Genomic DNA, 21,994 nt, shown 5'->3' with positions numbered 1-21,994 from the left:
GCATACACGTAGCTAAGTCGCAAGCTAGGCCGGCTAGTTTCCCCTCCACCTGCTCACATCAAGATTTAAAACAGATGATATATTGTACTATACATTCAGCTGCTAACTTGATTGTCCAAATCATGCAGCCCACAGACCGAACGGACACTAAGAGTAATATAGCCAATGCAGGAGGGAAATGCATAATTGCCAATCAGTTAGTAGGTAATGCTTTGCTTACCATATTGCTAATAGGTGCAAGTTGATCAAATTAATCTATCACCAAGGCAATAAATATTCCCACTCACTAATTAATTAGCGCCATTGCAAAACAAGGAAAGAACCACGACTTGAAGCACAATTAATAGCAGAGAAAAAAGAATAGTACCAATCTGATTCAGTGGAGAGCATGATCTGATCTCCTTTCCTCAATATGCTGTTTGTGGTCGGTTGGCTTCATGTTCTTTGTTTTCATCTCTTGAACTGGATTCAACTACTATTTCCTCCTCTGTACCATCGAGTGGACTAAACAGATAGATGCAAGATGGAATCAATAGGAGGAACCAACTAAAAACACATAGTGTTCCGAAGGAACAAATTAAGAGTTGCTTTAATTTACCTCCAGATTTCATTAAGTGCTGGGACAGTGCATCTCTCACATTCACGGCGTCCTCATCTGCTACCCGCCTCACTTGCTCTATGTAATTATACTCCTGGTCGTCTGGCATGCCTGCACCCTCCTCCATGTCTATCACTATGTTATGCAACACACAGCACGTGCCGATTGTCCAGAACCTCTGAAGTTCATTATTTGGATGCCACCCTTTTCCCTCCAGGCACTTCCATGTGTCTTTCAGCCTTGTTAGAGCCCTCAACGCGACGGCTGTAGCTTCCGAATGTCTCCTGTTGAACTCAAGTTTGGCGTCTAAGACTGGGAGGCCATTTTCCAACTGGTAAGGTGTGAGGAGCCAGGGGCGAATAGGGTATCCTGCATCACCAATGATGTATCCCCCGACTTCTGATCCACCGCTTGACGACACCTTCAACTTGTTACCATTCAGCCAGGTACCCTCCTCGCAGGACTTGAAGAGCCAAGAGTCGTGCAAAATGATCGACTGGTTCATGCTACCTTGCAATGGGTAAAAAAATTCTGTGAACCTCATATCCGGGTCAATGACGACTTGCATTAGCATGCCACTATTCTCCTCACGGTCGTGGTTTCGTGATCCGGATTTGATGGGAGTTGTATGTACAACACCGCCGCAGTTAGGGAGGCCATGGATCTTCTCAAACTTGCACTTGATCTTCTCCATCTGAGCTGAGCCTGGCCAGCGCAAGTGGTGCATTCTTCGCCCAACCATGGCCTCAACAAACACCTGAGTTACTAGCAACGCAGTTGACTTTTTGACACCAAGAAAAGATCCTATGGTAACCGGTGGCTCACCAGAGTTTAGCATCCGGAGAGCGATGGCTACTTGATCTTGTAAAGACATCACTCTACCATCAATAAAAGTGTGCTTCCTTGCCATCATATCTTTGGAAATGGGGATCCTCACCAAGCTGCACACGTAGCTAAAAGTGCTTCTTTTCATTTTGTATGCAGACTCAAATCCGTGCGCATCCACCAAAGAAGATGATAAAGTTTCTACATGACGACACAAATGCGAGAAGTGGTCACAAACAATCTCTAATTTGAGAGGAAAGGACAAAAATATTATTCTATATTTACATAACTAGGAGAAACGTATGAGAACAAGCAACTAAACCGACAATACTTAGCAACTTGAGAGAGTGTAACTAAATCAAGGCACTAGCCCTTTCAATTCAGAAAAAGAAAAAAAATAGTAGTTTCCATGATATTTTTATAGCTGCTGGCCTAGAACTACTGAACAACCACGTTTACATGTCATCTGAAATGACGTAATCATGTGAAACAAAAAAAACATGGAATAAATTCAGTAATCATGATGTATGGATGAAAAGCAAGAAATAAAATCAAATGAACTTATAAACTGGTGTAGAAGTCAGAGTACCAAAGCAAATTAAGACAAAGTTCATATGTTTGGTTTTCTTGTCTTGAATACGGTACTAATGTTTGAATCCAATTTGAAGTTGTCTTGTCTTGTGTACAACACGTACCATTTCTTTTTGTTATCTCCATGACGTGCATGTGCCTTGACATACTCCACATGTCTGAACTTGTCCCACTCAGGACCAGATCGTCCTGCGTTTATTGAAGAGAGCAACCATATCCCGCAGTATAACTGCAAATGCCTTGGTTTTATATCTCGCATGTACTCTGGCAGTTCTTCCATGTCATTATCTTCCAGGAGCAACGTCCTGAGTGCAGGGATGCTCTCGAGCACCTTCAATTTTGGACAATCGGTTATGCTAAGCTTCTGCAAATTGGGGAGATTGGCAATCCTCTCTAGGTCAGGGCTTCCAAAAACTGTAAGCTCAACAACAGAAGGAAAGTTCTCAAGGCAGTTCAGGTGTTGGACATCTTGTATGGATAAGTCTTTCAAAGCCCTTGCATTCAAGGCGAGGCCTCGAGGAACATGCCTTAGTTTGCATTTATTGAGCACAAGATTCTCCAACTGGGGCATGGCTTGTACTTGCCCCTCCCAATCCCACTTCTCCCATTGCACCATTCCTTCTAAGATCAACCTGTTTAATCTTGGAAATGGAGCTTCGGCCGCCTGCAAGAATCCAGTTCCCACATGCTTAATGCATGGAGCACCACGGACCTGAACTAACCGCAGATTGGGGAGGTGACACAACCCATTTGGAAGTTGTGTGCAATAGGCTAGGTCAGCAAAGAATAGAGTGTTCAAGTTGTTGAGGGGCACCGCTGACGTGGACATCATCCAATTGGGGAGTTGCCTACCAAAATACCCGGTGATTTCAAGAATTTCTACACTCGGAGGAGGGCTGAGCTCATCGAACACATTCTCAATTCGTTGCTGCTCTACCTTAGAGACACCTTTTTTCTCTTTGACCAACCCATCATGGCCCAGTACGCTAGTGCACACCAGGAATAGCTTCATAATATTCATTTTCTCCCCAAGCTTAGCACTGGCAGCAAATGAGCCACTAGATACATTCTCCAATTGAACTAGTTCAAGATATTTGAGTTGGGAAAGAGGCCCTAACTCATCCAAACTGCACCAATCGCCATCCATGTGCGCTCGAAACCCACTTAGTCTCCTCATATTTGTCAAACCACTGAATCCTCTAGGCACCATACTTTCTTTCGGGAGAATAAGTAACCTCAGCTGGCGAAGCTTAACAATGCTATGAGGAAGATTCACCAATTTTGCACATCCACGAAGGTCAAGGAATTCTAATAGTTTGATCTTGCCAATGTTCCGTGGAAGCACAGATATATCAGTATTTAATAATGCTAGATACCTCAGGTGCTTGAGTTGATGCAATGATTTAGTCAATGCAGCCACATCTGCAGATTGAATATATAGAGTCCGCAAACTAGAAAAAGTAACCAATGAAGCACCAGGTTTCATCTTGATCTGAACTGTGGAGATTAATGTTCTGACTGATTTTTGCGCCTGTAGAGATTTCCAGCCAAGTTCACCTGATTGTGATTGGTTAGTTTCTATGGACAACCAAAGAAACTTTTGTGAACTAAGTTTAGTAAGAATATCATTATCTCCGTCTTGAGCAATGAGTGCTTCATCTTTAGTCATATACTGAGCAAATGAGCGAACAACATCATGCATGGTGCAAACCCATATATCAGTATATGATTTATCTGGTTCTATAAGATTCCTAGATACCAGCTCCTTGTAGTAATTTCTTCCCAACTCTTCTAAATCACTAGAGTTTCCATGAATAAATCCTTCGCTCATCCACATCGCGACGACTTGATCCAGAGTAAAAGTTCCACTTTTAGGAAGAATAGAGTAGAATAAAAAGCACTGTTTCAGGTAAGGAGGCATATATTCATAGCTTAAGTATACCGCATAGTTGAGCTCTTGGGGCATTTTAGTTATTGACCATTTTGAATCATCCAAAACCTGCTGCCAATCACGACATAAGCTCCCTCTTCCACGCAAGAGTCCTCCCATTACTTTGACGGCAAGTGGTAAACCACCACATTTTTGTATAATTTTCAATCCAATATCCTTTAGCGTATTTATGTGGTCTTCATCTATCTCACTTGAGAGTACCTGAAAACATGTTGTGCAAGGGAGAAATATAATTAGTTAGCTATGTATTAAGCTCCTCAAAAGCTAAAATTTACCTCCTAAGAGACAAGAGGACTATTTGATGTATATGTACATTTCTCAAGTTAAGTTTGACTATGGACATATTCAAATTAGAAAAAGTACACGTGGAAAAGAAATGCTATAAATATATTTACTTATCCTGCTCCTACATACATTAGATTAGGGCAATGACTTCCACATGTAACATACATACGTTATACCTAGAAAGCAAATGTTTCTTTCCTTAATTATATTTTTACATCATGGAGTATATTGCTGAAAATATATTCTTTTGCATTACTCTCCCATTGTTATTACAGAAACTCGAGATCCTAGTCTATTATTTTCCCTAATTTTACTGTCACTTGAAATTATCTTTCTCCCAAGTCGCCTAAAATGCATGATACGTACTAGACCAAGCATTGTTGACTAAAATTTCCATGCAATTTTTTAGCAAAACTACCACAATCTTCTAGTCTGGTTATTTTGTTGTATTGGTGAGGCTCACTGAAATCTTTATTTTTTACTCTACAATATTATTTTGTGTGTTTGTAAAAATGATACATACATTAATTAAAAATTATCCAAATTTCTTATTATTACTCAAACATGATAAAACACAATTTGAATGTCTCGAATATGTGTCATGTGGGCATAAATAAAATATGGAAAAGGCAGGCGGTGATGTGATAATCTTGTTTAGCATCATGTTTTATTGACACTAACCATGTAAAATTAGCAGTGAAGAATTATTGACAACCAAACCTTCCAAAAGGTAATATTGCATACAAGTTTATATGTAATTAATTTGGACGCATCGTAACATTTTTCCTACCTGACTACTTAATTACATGGTACTGCTAATAAATAGAATACAACTGTTACAGTGATTGGCGATTTTACAAGCCGTCCATTCACCTTAATCCGACGATGGAAAAATAGGAGTTACAAGGAGTTACAAAACAAAAATTACGGAAAATTATATTTAACGGTGGGACCGGTACAATTTTTTGGTGGGACCAGTTAATTTTTCAAAGGGTAGATCCGTCACTAATAATTTGGTAAATTGCCCATCACAATATCGTCTGATCCACTCGTCTCCGTGTATCCCGCGGCGGCCCCAATCCAGCAGGGAAGCAACCACAGGCCCGCCTCCCTGGATTCGCTCCTGCCGCGAGGGTTCCAGCCCGGCGCCCCCTGCAGCAGTGTGCCGCCTCCCTGGAAACCCTCCGCTGTGGTGTGCCGATCCTGCCCGATGCCTCCCTGCCCCACCGCCCCCTGCAGCGGCTCCCTCCGTCGAGCAGCCGGTGACGCCCAACACCGGCCACCAGTCCGTGGGTAGGCAGCGTCCACTCCCCCTCCCACCCACCAGCATGTGGCTTAATCTGAATCTTCATATATTTGCTCTACTCTTTATCTGAATCTTTTTGCTTTGTTCAATGTCTTGCAACATGCTGTCTTCTGATCTTGCCCTTATTTTCTGTATAACCCGAAAATACATAGTCACCACTCACCAGCCACTCTGACATACATAAGTTTAAACTTTCAGTAGGAAACTGGTGATGTTTAGTTTGCTTTTACTCATAGTTGTACAAGATATTCAGGATCCAGTCTAGTCAAGGTTATGCTTGCATTCCTGTTTTTTTTTCAACGAGCCAGCCCATCATTGACTGAAAGTGGAAGGTTCAGAAATTTCAAGTTCTCTTGGAATTTGTTGACAACTATAGAATTTGTTAAAATACATCCAGATATTTAATCACTATGGGATTTAGTATAATTATGATGTTCACACAGATGGAAAATGTGCTTTGTTAACAACCTTATAAAATTTGGTATATTTATTCACAAACTTCTCATTGTTGTTACTAGTACAACTTAATGTCCTATAATGCAGTGGAGGAGTTGTTGACATTCTTTTTATTTGCTTGTGTGGATCAGGAAAATGGATTCGGACCAGTGGAGGAGCTTACCTGAAGCTCGCCGGAGTAAAAAGGTATCTTCCCCCCTTCTCATTAAGGAGCTTGTCCCGGTGATTTCAATTACATATTTCATTCTGTAGGTAACACTGAGCATGCTACAATTCCTTGGATTTCACTTGCTAGTTGTAATGATCACTCTGGTACTGAGCCACTAAGTATTGAGCGCACAAATGTAGTCAATGTTTCCCTTTTTTTTGCGAATAGTCAATGTTTCCCTTTGTAGGAGCAATGCTTTTACTTGTTGTATTGGTCGAAAGGTACCCTTCTTCCTTGTTTAATTTTGCATGCGATTCATAAATAATATAGCATCATAACTGTTATTCTCTATAGGAATCTCATGATGATGATTGCTATGAAGTGTTCATGGATGACTTTGATCATAACTGTTTTTCAGAGGGTATGGGTATGGTATTGCATTTCTTCTTTGCCTTATATGTTATTTTCTTCATGGTTGTACCTGATGACCTAATGTCAAGAGCTTTGCATCTGAATAATATGGCTAATATGTAATAACTGAGTTATAGATTTTTTATTGTGATTTTCTGTTGCGCAGGACTTCGACAAGGTGTGGCTGATCTTTGATTCCACGCAATCGAGGGAGTTCCGCAAGCTTGGATTTTGCAGATTTGCTTAGCTTTGCTGATAGTTAGGTGCACCTGGAAGCGGTCTCATTTTGACGTTGGGTTCCCTTGGTTGGTTAGATCGTGCAAGGCATCATCAGCGAGCTAGAGCAGCAGGGGCGCTGCCAAGGAGCAACTCTAGAGTTTTCTCACCTGCCACTTGCTGTGTGCCGTGGTCAGTCCACATGAATGCCTCTAACTTGGTCTGCTAGTCCAGTTTGTGTTGCTTGTGGTAGAGTCCAATGTATTCGTCGAAACCTTATTATTAAGGGCATGTTTGGTTCGTGTCCTGGCCACTTTGCCTGGAGAAATTCGGTGCCTGAGTTGAGCCTGGAGAATATGTGTTTTGCGCCTGGGCAGGCTGGCCTGGAAGTGGGATGTTTGGTTGGTAGCCTGGCCTGAAAAAGTATTAGAGAGAATATTATAAGGCTAAGAATCTATACAAGCGTGGAGCCCATCAGCCCAGCCAATTATTTTAATATTAATTTATAGCCAGGCAGCACCAGGCATCCGGAACGGATGGCCTGGGCCAGGCTAATGGCGATGCCATGGTTGGCTCAGGCTAACGACGATTCCAGGTTTGCTCCAGCCAGGCACATGTTCGATCGTTCAGGACGTTAACCAAGCAAACACCAGGAAGGTTCCAGGCGAGTTTGTGGCCAGGCACGAGATGGCTAGGGTGCCAACCAAACTGACCCTAAGTTGCTGAAACTAGGTGCAGGCATCTGGACCTGGCTCTACCAGATCTACCTACGACCCAGCGACGCAACATGGGGGTTCAGAACCGGAGTCCACCCCAGCCCGGGTGGATCAAAATCAACACGGATGGCGCTCTCGACACACAGCTCCAGGTGGGAGGCGCAGGAGGAGTTGCTCGCTCACACCTCTCCTTCATTGGCGCATGGAGCAAGCCAATCGCCGGTGTAACTGACCCCTTCAATGACGAAACTCTAGCATTTCGAGAGGGAGTGATATTTTCCCAACCGAGGGGCTTCTCGCACGTGGTAATGGAGGTGGACTGCTTGGAGGTAGCGAACCTCTGGAATTCGCATCAGTCCTAGATCGATTGTGAAGCCTATCTTCGATGAAATCAAAACAAGAGCTGCAAACTTCGTTTCCTTCTCGATCCAGCATGTCTTAAGAGAAGCCAATTGTTCGGTTGATCTTTGCGCGAAACATGCGACTAATCTTTCAGTATCAGACGTTTGGCTGGACTCTTGTCCACCCTTCTTAGTTAGCAGCTTCTTAGCTGAATGTAACCGGATCTCAATCATGCAATAGAGCTGCAAACTTCGTTTCCTTCTCGATCCAGCATGTCTTAAGAGAAGCTAATTGTTCGGTTGATCTTTGCGCGAAACATGCGACTAATCTTTCAGTATCAGACGTTTGGCTGGACTCTTGTCCACCCTTCTTAGTTAGCGGCTTCTTAGCTGAATGTAACTGGATCTCAATCATGCAATAAAGCTCCTTAATTTCACGTAAAAAAAGGTGCAGGCATCTGACTTCGAATGTCTCTATCCAAGTACTCCCTCTGTTTCCTTTTAGTCTACATATAAGATTTGCTCAAAGTCAAACTTTGAGTATGACCAACTTTGTAGGAAGAAATATCAACATCTACAATACTAATGCTATATGGTATGAAAATTAATTTCATGATGCATCTAACAATATTGATATCATATTGTGAATCTCGATGTTTTTTTCTATAAACTTAGTCAAAGTTAACAAAGTTTGACTTTGACCAAATCTTATATGCGGACTAAAAAGGAACGGAGGGAGTACATGGTTTCTTGAAAATGCTAATTTGAAGATGAGTAATGAATGCTGGTGCTTAATGCCCTTCTCAAAATTAAAAGGGAGGAAATTACACTACCAACTGCACTAGAAATGAGTTCTACAAGCATAAATGCCAACAGTTGAATATCCACCTTTCTCACAGTGCATTAGACGATTAATTTTGCCTCCATTCAAACATAATTCAGCTACCAATCAACCTGCTTGCAATTTTGTGAAGGGGTAGTCTTTGACTTCAATTTTGTGCCGCGAGAACAAGCCTGAAACCACACATTTTCCTTCACCTCTGAAGTTTAATAGTATACCAATACCATCAATGAAGAATCTGCAAACTGCTCACAGAAGTTTAATGGTTTCTGTCGAGAAGCAACAGTCAGATAGCGCGAGCATTGAACTGGACATACATTTTCTCTTCATGTCATAGTGAACTTGTAAGCATATTCACAAACATTACAGCATCACTACTTGTTCAGAACAATCAGATCTGGAAATAGCTGCACTAAAATGACAATTTTGGAGTCTCTGTACTCACAATTCAATAACATATTGAGAACCCATTCAAGTACGTGATTGGAAAAAAGAGCAGGTCATGCTGTTGTCTTGTTTTAGTTTTCAAATTATAACCGCATATGCATGATAGTAATCAGCGTTTCCAAATTGGAATCTGAAGGAACCAGATCACGAGTTGACTCACCAGAGTGGTAGTGCGAGAAGTAGCGTTGCATCCTCATCCTTGATCATCATCCTCCGTGTGATATGGGGGGCAGACGCAAGATCGAGCGTGTGAGGACGGCAGTGCACGACGACGAGGCCTTGTTCAGGTGGAGGTTCCCGCGAATGGTGCGAACGTGGGCCAGGTCCTCGTCGTCGTCCTCCCCAGCTGAAGCCATCAGCCGCCGTCGCCGCCGTTGTCGTCACAGGCGGCGAGATACGACGATGCTTGTGCGACGAGTCGGCCTCCGGCTAGAACATGTCTACGTCAAAGTCACAATCCCTGACCCTCTCGCGGTTCCAGGAGACCACCGGATCCCAGTCCCGACCGCCGGGGAGTGAGGAGCCGGCCGCAGGCACAAACCTAGGTGGTGGAGCTCTTTTACGGTGATTGGAGGAAAAACGGAAAATGAGAGAATCAGGTCGGCCAAAAAATTACAGAGACTATTATACCCTTTCTATAAAAAAGTAAATCTTTAAATGATTTTCCTAGATCTAACGGTTAGAAAAATTCAGAGGTGGAGTTACACGAAATTACGAGTCGTAACTCTCCAATCACCGTAAAGAGCTCTAAATAGAAACACATAGTTTATTCACTTGATTAGTTAAGAGATGGTATTCAGTTAAGTACGGACCTGTTTCTTGAGCAGTGACCAAGCATCTTCAGGCAATAATGTGTCGACGCGGTGGTAGGGCCATCTGGCTATCATCCCTCGAGCAACACCTTCATCTCTAGTGGTGATAAGGACTCGGCTGCATGAAGCAGCAGCATTGAGAAAGGGTATTTTCAACACACCATCCCATGCTCCATGGTCCCACACATCATCCATTACCAGCAAGGTCTTGTGGCCAATCAAGGCATTCTTGAGGCTTTGGTGAAGCGTGGCCTTTGCATTTCCAGCCGGTTGGGCGTCTCCGCCAGCTTCAATTATGGCTCTTCTTAGCAGCGCAACCTCACCGAAGTTTTGGTTGACACTCAACCATATCTTTTTACTGAACTCACCTTGTATTGCCTCGTCATTAAAGACCTTCTGCGCAAGGGTGGTCTTGCCAATCCCGCCGACACCTACAATGGCAACTAGCATGATGTCATTGTCGACCTCCTTTCCTGTTTGCATGATTTGCGCAACCAGTGCTCTTGTGTCCTCTTCAATCTTCTCCCCAACCACAGCCGACCGGTCAAAATCCCCTACCGTCTCCCGACTAGGATTACCATGATGAGATGCGCTCACATAGCTGCTATGACAATCCTCAAAGAACCTGAAGTTGATGAAGTTGAAAGCAGCACTCCGCTCCTTGATGGTATCAAGCCTCTGGTTCAACTTCTTGATGCGGGTGCCGATCTCATGAGCATGGATGGGATTCCTCATACAGGAGAGCAAGGGATTGAGACACCCTACATTTCCGGTGGTTGGTCCACGCTCCATGGATTTGAGCTGGCAAAGGTCAAGGATGTCAGTAGCCCCGTACATGGCGCGCTTAAGCTGCCCCACCCACTCTCGGACAGTCTCGTCGATGATGTTCCTCCTATCGGCATCGGCAAGGAAATTCTTGAGGTCCCGAAGCTTTTCGCCCATCTTGTCGATCTCACCGGAGACGCCCAACATCGTCCCTACCTCATCTGCCGCTGCCCGCGCTAGCATATGGCTGAGGTAGGATGCAAATGCATCCAGCACCATCGCCATATTTCTTGCTAGTTTTTGCTGCAACAAGAAAGGTAATTAATAAGTAGGAGGTCGAGAAAATTAAGAAGAACTAGCAAGAAGCTTTGATTAGCTAGCTGCACACACACACACACAGAGACCTGCTCACTCAAGAGAGAGAGAGAGACCTGCTCACTCAAGAGAGAGAGAGAGAGACCTGCTCACTCAAATCTGGGGAGTATGTATCCGCATGCAACTAAGTCCTGGTGTTGATAACGGGAGATGGGGCTCCTGTTGTATATGAACGAAAGGGAGGCTGCCTAACTAATATTCGTCATTGTGGGCATAGACTAGCAGTGGTGCACCTTTCCAGCAATTTTCACGCACCTAATTCTGCAACCGCTTTGTGCGATGCATCCACAAAAGGGTATCCACGCTAAGGCTAGTCATAGTGGGAGTAACTTAGCTAGTAACATAGCGCACTTCGAGAAAATTCTGCTTATGTGGCAAGTAATTAATGAGAGGTGGTAACATAATATGTTACTGTAACATAGCGCTTTTCAAGACAAGATGAGTCTACAAGCTAATAAATGAAGTCATCTATGATACTACTATTATATTACTTTACATTATGAAGGTAGTAACTTAGACTAGTGTTATATGCATGACACTAGTCTAAGTTACTCCCCACTATGACCAGCCTAAAGCGGGGCAGCGCGAAAGGTGGGAAAAGTGCATGGAGACCATGATGGAGAGCACTACAGGAGCGTGTTTGGTTGGTGAGGTACTATAATGGGTCGGTTTCGACGGCCATGAAGACCATGATGGAGCGTGTGGACCATCCAGATTATTAATCTGTTTTTCAGTGGATTATTACTCTATTTAACTAATCTATTTAAGGCTGCTAAAGTAATTGGTTGGTGAGCTACTACTATGGGTCTGGTTCGACGGCCATGAAGACCATGATGGAGCGTCTAGACCATCCGGATTACTAATCTGTTTTTCAGTGGATTACTAATCTGTTTAACTATATAATCTATTTAAGGCTGCTAAAGTAATTGGGTGGTGAGGTATTACTATGGGTCTGGTTCGACGGCCATGAAGACCATGATGGAGCGTGTGGACCATCCGGATTACTAATCTGTTTTTTAGTGGATTACTAATCTGTTTAACTAATTTACTTATCCCCAACTGTTTGCATCTGGAACCGCTCCAGAGAGGCGATACAGGAGGCGAGGCTCCTGCTTTCCTCTACATCGCCGGCGACCCTGGGTCCTTGTCCGTCTCCGTCTGCCGCTCCAGCGGCGGGAGCGGGTTGGGACCCTGGTTGTTTCTGTCTGGTAGGGATATAGGATTTGTTTTCAGAGGTGCTGCATCAAAGGTGTGGACAGTGCCGCGTCAAAATTATTTGCTTCTGCTCTTCCTCCATCTCGGTGGCTCTCTAATAGGCAGCGCTGGGGAGCAGGTGGCTTGGTCTTCTTGCCGGTCTTCAGATCCGGTAAGATTTGTGTCTGATGGTTGGCGCTTCACACTCTCTCGGGTGGCATTGCTGCCGGCTGTTGCGGTTGTGTTTGGTGTCTTGTAGTGGGGTGCGTGGATGGCGGAATGCAGCGGCGTTCATCTTCTTCGACCTAGTCGAATGAAGTTGATGACGCTGGGATCTAGCAGACACGGGGAAGAACCCCGGCCGACGTGCCACAAAGTTTCGGTCTCGTCGCTTGCGGCGGTCTGGTTCATCGGCTCAAAAAGTATCGTTGTATGCAAAGGTGCTCCTCTAGATCTTGGTATGAAGGTGGTTCCCCTCTTTCTTCAACGTTGCCTCGGCGGCGGAGGAGGACAATGGTGGGCGACGTTTGGACGTGGCACAAGATTCTGCCGAAGTGAAATTCTAGTTCACTTCTTGTGAAATCTTTAATGCAATATTGCAAGACATCTATATATGTCTTCTATGATGACCACATGTGTACTCTTTATAATACGTTTGTCTAATAAAATATATGTGGTTATTTCTCAAAAAACGAAAGACTACTTAAGGCTGCTAAAGTAATTGTTAGGTGCATTAGTAACTGCTCCCTCCGTTTCAAAATTATTGTCGTGATTTTAGTTTTAGTTTTTTAGGGTATCTAGTTAAAACGTTTTGAAATGGAGGGAGTAGTTAACTAGTGCCAGACCACGTCACTAAACCCAAGACGACAAAGAAGAGCGTGTGCCATGGATTAGCTAATACAATGAGTAATTAGGCAGACAACTATAGTACTGATGAAATGAAATGTTATTACTCCCTTTGTCTCATAATATAAGATGTTATTAATTATAATCTACTCTGTAGTGTAGTGCAAATACACTCTTATATTATGAGGAAGAGGTGTACATATGAGTACATTGGCTATATATAATAACATCTTATATTATAGGACGAAGGGAGTAGCTTGGGCATGCACGAACTAAGGCAAAAAAAACCCAACAAAGCTAGTCAATGGTGTGCGGGCAGGAAGGTAGGCCAAGAACGGTAAAGAATTTAACAGTCGGCATGAAGTTGCCCATTGGTACGGTGCCTAATCTTTGAAGGTATCTCTAGGCCCCTCCCTACTCTTTGCGTTGACAGCATCAAAATTAGGACAAGAGAATTCCAGGACAAAGCAGAAAAGCGAGAAAATTGCACCATCCGAAGATGCCAGGAGAGAGCGGAAGCGCGTGTGCTTGGTCATCTTAGTATGGTTTGGTTACGTTCATGAAGATAAAATATACTCTAACACAGGACCATCCAGATTACTACTAATCTGCTAAAGCAACTTTTGTAGGACTGCTTGCATTAGCAGCTAGTTAAGTAGTGCCAAACCGCGTCACTAATTCGACACAACGAAGACGAGCCCATGCCATGCCAACTAATATTCTCTCCACCCCCTATTACATGGCGTCGTTTGTTTTTACGTGATTTAACTAGAGTAAATTGCATAAAACCATCACTTTGAGGGTTAGTTTTGTTAAAGACACTAGAATACATTTTCTCTGTAGAAAACACCACATCTTACATAATTGTTTTGCAAAAACCGATCGGCGGATTTGGCTCGGTTAAGCGTATTTATGACAGATGGGGCCCTTTTTGCCTATGTGGCGTAACATTTCATGCCAGGTCAAATTTTAATATAATTTTACAAAGTAGTCCATAGATTTTACATAAACACCCCTAAATCAAAAAGAAAAAAATGCAATCAGCCCACGTGCATCCTCGCCACTGGTTGGGGCAATCAACGCAGCCGGGCGCCTACTCGCGCAGGAGGCCAAATCGGGGGGAGGGGGCGGCACCCCTCGCCGGATCTGGCAGCCGGAGTTAGGCGGCTCCTCGCGCTGGAGTCCAAATCGTGGCCGCGGCGAGGCATCTCTTGCCGGATCCGGCAGCCTGCGCTGGGCTTCCTCGCGCGGGAGGCCAAATCAGGGCGGCGGCGCGGCACCCCTCGCCGGATCCAAACAAGGTGGCGGCGCTGGGGGCCAAGCACCGGAGCAACTTGGTACTGCTAGGCCCGGTACCAGAGATCCCCCTTCCTCTGTGAAATCGATGTCGGGGAAGGTGTTCTGCGAGGAGCCCGAGATACTGGCGAAGATCCTGGCGATGAATGGCGTCTTGGAGTGCTCCGTCTCCTTGTCAACCATCCCCGGCCACTCTGTCTCCTGAAGCAGGGGGCGGCTGAAGTTGCTGACCTGCGGCTCCTTCTCGAGCACCCGGTCGATCTCGTTGCCCTCGCCATCGAGTTCGAGGAATGCTGTTGTGGGCATGCGTTGTGGGTGTTCGGCTTCAAGTCCAAGAACTGGGCCATGACGCGCCCTCCTCCGCAGTTGGCCGGCTTCGTCTGCTCCGGCGAGCTACTACTTGCGGCAGCGTGCGGGATCCTCTCCTCCGGCGGCTGCTGGAGCGAGGCTGACGAAGTCCAGGTAGACAGGGGAAGGGCCTGGGTGGTACGGGGAAAGAATGTTGGGGGGTGCTTTTGCTTTTTGACCCATCTAGCACTTTTTTTGGCAAAACGTTATGCCACGTCAGCGAAAAACGGGCCTCATCTGTCATAAATGCATTTAACCGAGTCAAATCCGCCGATTAGTGTTTTTTGCTAAACAATTACACAAGATGTGGTGTTTTCTGTAGAGAAACTGTATCCTAGTGTTTTTCGCAAACCTAACCCTTAAAGTGATGGTTTTATGCAATTTACTCATTTAACTATGACAAAAAAATTCACCCATAATATATTAAATATAGTATATCATAACAATTATCTCGTTGAAAACTAAGTATCCATAAAATATTTGTGCCAAATTGATAGACAAAGTTGAACCTCGAAAATTGTTTGGGCCATGTAAAGATTATGGTGGGTTAGCGTGGGCTATAGCGTGCCGGTCCAACTTGGCCCCGGTGTTCAGGCGCGTCTGGGCCTCTCCATATCCGCCTCACATATCTACTGGATATGGTGTTAGGCATAAACCATGACTTGCCGTGGTGACCAGTGTGTGTCTAGGTCTAGGGCAAGTTCGGGCGCCGGTTTGTGCTCATGTCCGTGTCCAGCGAGTGAGTCTAGTTTGAGCCGGTTTGTGGCCAGACTTGTGGTCGTAGGAAGATGGTGCTAGCATGCAGCGAAGCAACCTGCTGTCCAGGTCGTGCGGACGAGCAGGCGTGCTCACGATTGACCGGATAAGGTTGTTAGCTAGGAGTAGGCTAGTTGGTTAGTGAGTGCATGCATCAGCTGGATAGGCAACGTGCATGTAGATAGAGTTATTCCCTCCGTTCGGAATTACTTGTCTTGAAAATGGATGTATCTAGAACTAAAATACGTCTAGATACATTCATTTCTGTGACTAGTAATTCCGAACGAAGGAAGTAGTTGTGATTAGTGGCCTAGTGCATGGGCTAGTGGGCGTTAGCAGCCGGGAGAGTGGCGGCTGGCTAATGTGTGGGTCAGTCTTGTACTTAGCTCTTTAAGTTGGAGAAGATGAATGAGAAAAAGAGAGGCCGTGAGGGCTGAAGGAAACCATGTAGCGCCTGTGATTGTCACCGGGAGAGATAAGGCAAAGCTAATTTTCTCCTTAGTGAATGTGTGCGTGCGTGTGTGTTGTCATGTGTTCTTGAAAGAGACAAAAAGAGAGGATAGAGTTGTGGAGCTCCGAGGAAGAAGAAGCGGTGCTACGATGAGGCGGCGCCAACATATGGGGATTTGCTCGACAAACCCGGTCAATTGGGTTGCTCGTGTGGAAACCGGTATGTGCTATTTTACTGTCCTGAAAGTGACCACGAGGGGCGGCTCTCGCTGGTGCGTGCATAAGCGGCGGAGGAATCCAGGGTCGGTGAGGATGCATCGCCAGCACTTGCAGATAGCTGAGGCGCGAGAGAGGGAGGTGGGCTTGGGCGGGAGGCGAAGGAGGATCTCCTGGAGCATGTCGTCGTCTTCGAGCGGGGGAGCGCCGCAGCGGCGGATCATGGCGGCGCCCTCCTGACTGGCTTATGTCGATCTGGGGACGGGATCTCTTCTGTGGATTTGTGGATGCACGTGGCTGAACGATGGCTATTTGAATCGTAATAGGTTCCTGTGCGTGCTATTTCTGGACACCTTTAGCTGGCTAAGCCGATTAAAGGATGGGTCTGTCTAGGATTATATCACATCTAAATGATGTCCACTCTGTTTGTGGTATATAATTTTTGTCTTAGTTTTTTTAATTTTTTGTTGCTGCATTATATATTTGTAGGAGGTTAGATGTAACATTATTAAAAAACATCTAGATGTGAATTAGACAAATTGTTAAAGGATATTGCTTGTCCAGGGTAGTCGATTAATCTCCACCACCGATACATCCTAACATTGAAGTGTTCAATCCTTGCCGTTCTTTTTATGTTGTTTTGACATATGAAAGATAGATATATTTCTTTGTTCTGATTTCAGTTTCGTCAGGGTATGGTCCATCACGAAACATGGCCTTGATATATTGCTTCTCGCTGCCACCTGCCAGTAACCTTCTGATTTCATATGTACATACTCCCTCCGTCTTAAAATAACTGTCTCATACTTAGTGTAATTTTGTACTAAAGTTAGACAAAGTTGAGACACTTATTTTGAGATGGAAGAAGTACAATATAATGTTAGTAACCCAGTTGAATTGAATTGAATCTCCAAGGTTATGTTTTTTCATCTTGTTTGTTACAACAATTTTCTCACCAGATAGATGTTAATACTAGTGAAGCTTCTGCAGTCCACCCCGATGAACCTACTTATATACGTATTCGTCAAGTTTCAGGCATAGAGCGACACCTTTTTTTTGACCGAAACAGAAGAAGCTCTGCCTTTTCATTATATTAGAGGGAAAAACTGTACAAGACTGCTGGGAGTAGCAGCCGGAGAGCAAAGTTTAAACATAAGAAGAGAAAGAAGCTGAAGCCAAAGGGCAATCACCTTCACTCCCAAAAGGACTACTCCCTTGCTTCCCTAAGGCTTTGTTCGGTTATCCCCACCCTCGCCGGGATCGGGCCGAAACCCCGCTGATCCCCGTGGGTTTCGCCCTGGCTGGGGTCGGATCCCGGTCTGGCTTCTAACAGCCTTCGTTTAGACCCGGGCGGGATTAAACACCTCCCAAACCGCGTGGAAATCGCCGGGAAACGACCCACGCGTCCCGACTCGTGGAAGCAAACCCCGTCTCTCGCTCGAAATGCCACACCCTCTCTCGCCCGATCTCTCTCGTGTCGCGGCGACGCCGACGCCGGCGCCGGAGAAGGAGGGACAGCAGCAGCAGCGCTATTGGAGGAGACTGCGGCGGCGTGCTCCCACCACCCCGCCCTCCTCCCTCTCACCTGTCCAACCGGCGCCGCCGCATCTAGTTGCAGCGGCTCAAGCTCGGCGGCGACACGGATCTAACTGATGGCGGCAACGGCCCTTCTAGATCCGGCGGCAGCGGCCCTCTCCCTCCGACGTCCGTCAGTCCCAAGATCCAAAGGTCCCTCTGCTTCCTCCGTCGGTCGTGCAGGTACGGCCCTGCGTTCCGGCTGCAGTTCCGGCGTCTGCAGTGGCGCAGTTCAGCTGCTCCGATTGATCAGCTCGTTGTCTAGGCGCTATTAGCCCCAAAACGATCCATCTACTGATCGTAATTTTATCTACTGATCGTAATTTCATCTGCTGAACTGCAACTGTACAATGTAATTTCTCCTTTGTTTTTTTGAACAAACCACAAGTTTCTTTTTTGGCTTCCAATGAATTGATTGCTACTGATTCCCACTTGTAATTGTCACTGATTGCTCCCACTACTAAACAAGACTTGTATTACTTCTGTTGTGCTGATGTGCCGTTGTATACTGCTGTATACTTAGAAGTGTTTTTGCTGGTGGGTGTAACCGAACAGAGATTAGGTGATCCCTCCGGTGGAATGGTTCCACGTGGGGATTGGGTGGCGACACCAAAACCCTACACGGATTAGATCCCCAAGTGGATATAATCCCTTGGAACCGAACATAGCCTAAGGAGGCTAATCGCATCTCTTGCAAGGAGCAACACAGTAAGGCTAGAGTCCGTCGAAGCTTTGAAAACTCTGTTGTTTCTCTCAATCCAAAGGTTCCAAGCAATGTACACTGCCGCCGTGCAATCGTCCGTAGCATTTCCTTTCTTCTTGAGCGTGTGAACTTTGTTCCACCATGCCGCGATGAATCCGCTCCCATGGCAGCCTGAGCAGCAGACGGGAAGATGTTGCTGCCCTTGAACCAAACCTCTTTCGCAAAAGGGCAATCAAGGATGAGGTGCTTGGCAGATTCAAGAATCTGGTCACAGCACGAGCAAAGATCATTGTGGGCCCAATTGCGAAGAAGAAGAAGTCTGTCAGCAGTCCATAATCTATTTTGAAGGAGAGTCCAGATAAAGAATTTTATCTACCCCTCCGCTTTGATGTTCCAAACATTCAGAAGATGCGGCTAGGGGATGCGGGTTAGGAACTGAAAGTGCAGACTTGGCGGTGTAAATTCCATTAGCAGTTAGATTCCAGCGAATTGAATCCGGGCAAGGTTGAAGGGTGATTCCTTGCAAAGTCCACCATAGGCTGATGAAGGAGTCCATTAAAACCGATGAGCTAATATTCATCAAACCTCTCATCCAAGAGCCATTGGACAACGCATCACGTATAGTCAACTTCTTGGATCTGACCATTTTGAACAACTCGGGGCAATCTCCTTGGGAGCAAGACCCTGTAGCCATCTGTGACTCCAAAAATTTATGGTTCGACCATCACCTAAAGAAATGGTTGTACAAGCCGCAAAAAGGTTCATATCGACCTGTTCACAAGGCACCGGAGTCCCCTGCCATGGTCTCTGAACCTCACCCCATTCATACCAAGGCCAGCGAAGGCGGAGAGCACGGCCGAAGGCGTGGATATCCTTGATACCCAGGCCACCCACATTCTTGGGTGCGCAGATCCTTTTCCAATTAACAAGGCATTTTCCACCGTGGGCCTCCTCATCGGCATTCTAAAGGAAATTACGTCTCAACCTGTCAAACTTCTTAGTGATCCATCCATTCGGTGTGAAGGCAGTGAGGAAGAAGGTGATGGTGGCTGTGAGGACAGAATTGATCAGGTCAAGGCGGCCTGTCCGGTTGAAAAGCTTTCCTTTCCATCTGCTTAACCTCCCAGAGCCCTTGTCAAGGAATGGTTGTAAATCAATCCTTCTCAGCTTTTTGAAGGAGAGGGGGAGCCCAAGATACTTGCACGGAAAAGATCCAACAGAACCACCAAAGCTTGCCAGATACGACTGCACACCATTATGTTGACATCTAATAGGGTAAGCGACACATTTAGCCGGGTTGATTTTGAGGCCAGAGATGGACCCAAAAACTTCTAGAATCTTGAAGATAGCAAGTAGTTGAGAGTGATCCGGCAAGGAAATAATTGCAGCATCATCAGCATAAAGGCTGGTCCTCATCCTTACGGCATTCCGAGGGATAGGCTCAAGGATGCCACGGCTCGTGGCACACTCAAACATCCTCAGCAGGGGGTCCATGGCAAGGATAAAAATCATCAGCGAAAGTGGATCCCCTTGTCGCAGGCCTATTTTGTGAGCAAAAGGAGGTCCAGGACGCCCATTAAGAAGCACCCGAGAAGAGGATGTGGCCAGCAGCTAACTGATAATGTTTCTCCACCTCTGCCCAAAACCATAAGCCAACATTACATCCAGAAGATATGGCCATCCGACAGAGTCAAAAGCCTTGGTGAAATCAAGTTTCAGGAAGACCAAAGGGATATTTCTCTTGTGAGCATCTTTGATTGTATTTTGGACATAAAGGAAATTGTCTTGGATAGATCTTCCTCGGATGAAAGCACTTCGGGTGCAAGAAATCAGACGCTGCAGGTTCGGCCCCAACCTATTAGCTAACAAATTGCATATAATCTTGGCAAAGCAGCAGCCTCAACCTTTGGAGCAAGACAATGTTTGCAGAGTTCAGAAGGTTCAAGTTGTCTCCCCGAAGGCAAAAAAATTGGTGCACCGCAGCCACCAGGTCGTCCTTGATTAGCAGCCAGAATCTTTTGAAGAATTTCCCTATAAAACCATCTGGACCTGGGGCTTTCTCATCCGGCAACTCGAAGATAGCCACCTTAATTTCTTCTTCCGAGAAAGGAAACTCCAGGTGCTGCAGGTTAGCTGAAAGGATGCGGTAGAAGGCTCCTGTTGATCACCTTCCTCTCTGCACCAGACGTCCCCAACAGTGATTTGAAGTGATTGAAAAGGAGCTCCTCTTTGAGTTTGTGCTCATTAACATCACCATTCTGACCTCTAAGAACAGGAATATGGTTCTTCCTTCTTCGACCATTCGCTCTTAGGTGGAATAATTTGGAGGAAGCATCGCTTGCTTTGATCTTTGATATTGTTAATCGTTGGCGCCACATAATTTTCTCCACTGCCGCAATACCTAGCAACCGAGCCTTCAGAGTTCTGTGGAGCTCCCATTCAGTCACGGAGAGTTCCCGTTCCTCCATTGCCAAGTCCAAGTTAAAAATGACCTCGTTTGCCACATTGAACACCAGGTTGGAGGAGGCTTTGATCTTCTTATCCCATGCTCGCAAAGCCAACACAGTACAAGAAAGTTCAGCATGGAGCCTCCGCAACGGTCCATTGGATCTCATGGGCTTACTCCAACTCTTGGAGACCACATCGTCAAGACCATGCATTCTCAGCCAGTACGCTTCAAATCTGAATCCATGGTAGATCTTGACATCCATTTTTTTCAGCAACAAAGGAGAGTGGTCGGAGACAGCAGAGGCGACTGGGGTAAGCTGATATTGCGGGTATCTAGACTCCCAGTAATTGGACATGAGCATCCGGTTAATCTTGGTTAGAGTTGTGCCTGCTCTTTCATTAGACCATGTGGATTTCTTTCCAAAGAGAGGAATGTCTCGCAGCTCGAGCACATCGATAGTGTTCCTGAATTGACCCATAAGTCTGAGATTAACATTGGAATTGCTTTTGTCTTTGGCTTTGCAAATGAGGTTGAAATCTCCCAGCACAAGCCACTCTTTCTTAACCATCGGTTGCAACGCAACAAGCTCAACCAAAAAGTTGTTCTTGTCTAAGACAAGCTGCGGGCCATAGACACAAGTGATGTCCCAAGAAGAGTCATTAGATTTGTCCAAGACTGTAGCCGAGAGAGAGAGAACTCATCCGGCACACCCATCAAAGGAGAAATGGCAAAATCAGCCGAGCATGGCACACCTCAACAAATGTGTTCCCTCACCTGATCCAAGCAGTGATAGGCTCCAACAAAATTCAGCCAATTTCAGAAAAATTCAGAGATAACAAGTTGAGTGCTATAGCGACAGGTTGCACTCTAAGCTGTAAGACGGGAGACCTACGTCGTCCATTGGAAGACTTGCAAGCAGCAAAAAGTTGTCTGAGCTGCACTGAAGGTCCGGTTTTTCTGGAAGTTTCAGAGCGTCAGCTGCTGTCAGTAAGTCGTCTCTGCAACCGATCACTCTGCAGTTGCCAAGGTACAAAACGGAACCCTGGCTTCTCTTCCAGGTGAATGCCAAATCAGTTG

The 21,994-nt window shown here is 45.4% G+C and overlaps 1 protein-coding gene across 1 annotated transcript; it reads right to left on the bottom strand.

The window, feature by feature from the left end:
- Window positions 1-371: 371 nt before the first annotated feature.
- LOC125525735 (disease resistance RPP13-like protein 4) lies at window positions 372-11,296 on the bottom strand. Its single transcript, XM_048690739.1, has 5 exons — window positions 11,114-11,296; window positions 9,945-11,012; window positions 2,056-4,166; window positions 599-1,626; window positions 372-504 (listed from the first exon to the last, which is right to left on the bottom strand). Exons 2-5 carry the CDS (start codon window positions 10,992-10,994, stop codon window positions 476-478), a joined length of 4,218 nt encoding a protein of 1,405 aa, XP_048546696.1. The 5' UTR covers window positions 10,995-11,012; window positions 11,114-11,296; the 3' UTR covers window positions 372-475.
- Between the last annotated feature and the right edge of the window lie 10,698 nt (window positions 11,297-21,994).

This window comes from Triticum urartu, chromosome 7, assembly GCF_003073215.2.
Source record: "Triticum urartu cultivar G1812 chromosome 7, Tu2.1, whole genome shotgun sequence".
Taxonomy (NCBI): Eukaryota; Viridiplantae; Streptophyta; class Magnoliopsida; order Poales; family Poaceae; genus Triticum; species Triticum urartu.
This window is presented reverse-complemented; position numbering and strand designations above follow the sequence as displayed.

What these genes read in the sequence shown, in the direction of transcription:
- LOC125525735 (XM_048690739.1), bottom strand. Translation starts at nt 10,994, where the DNA reads ATGGCGATGGTGCTGGATGCATTTGCATCCTACCTCAGCCATATGCTA. An exon ending in AACATTAGTACCGTATTCAA is followed by an intron (nt 1,627 to 2,055) that starts GACAAGAAAACC and finishes GTGTCGTCATGT; the next exon opens with AGAAACTTTATCATCTTCTT. An exon ending in GCACTTAATGAAATCTGGAG is followed by an intron (nt 505 to 598) that starts GTAAATTAAAGC and finishes CTATCTGTTTAG; the next exon opens with TCCACTCGATGGTACAGAGG.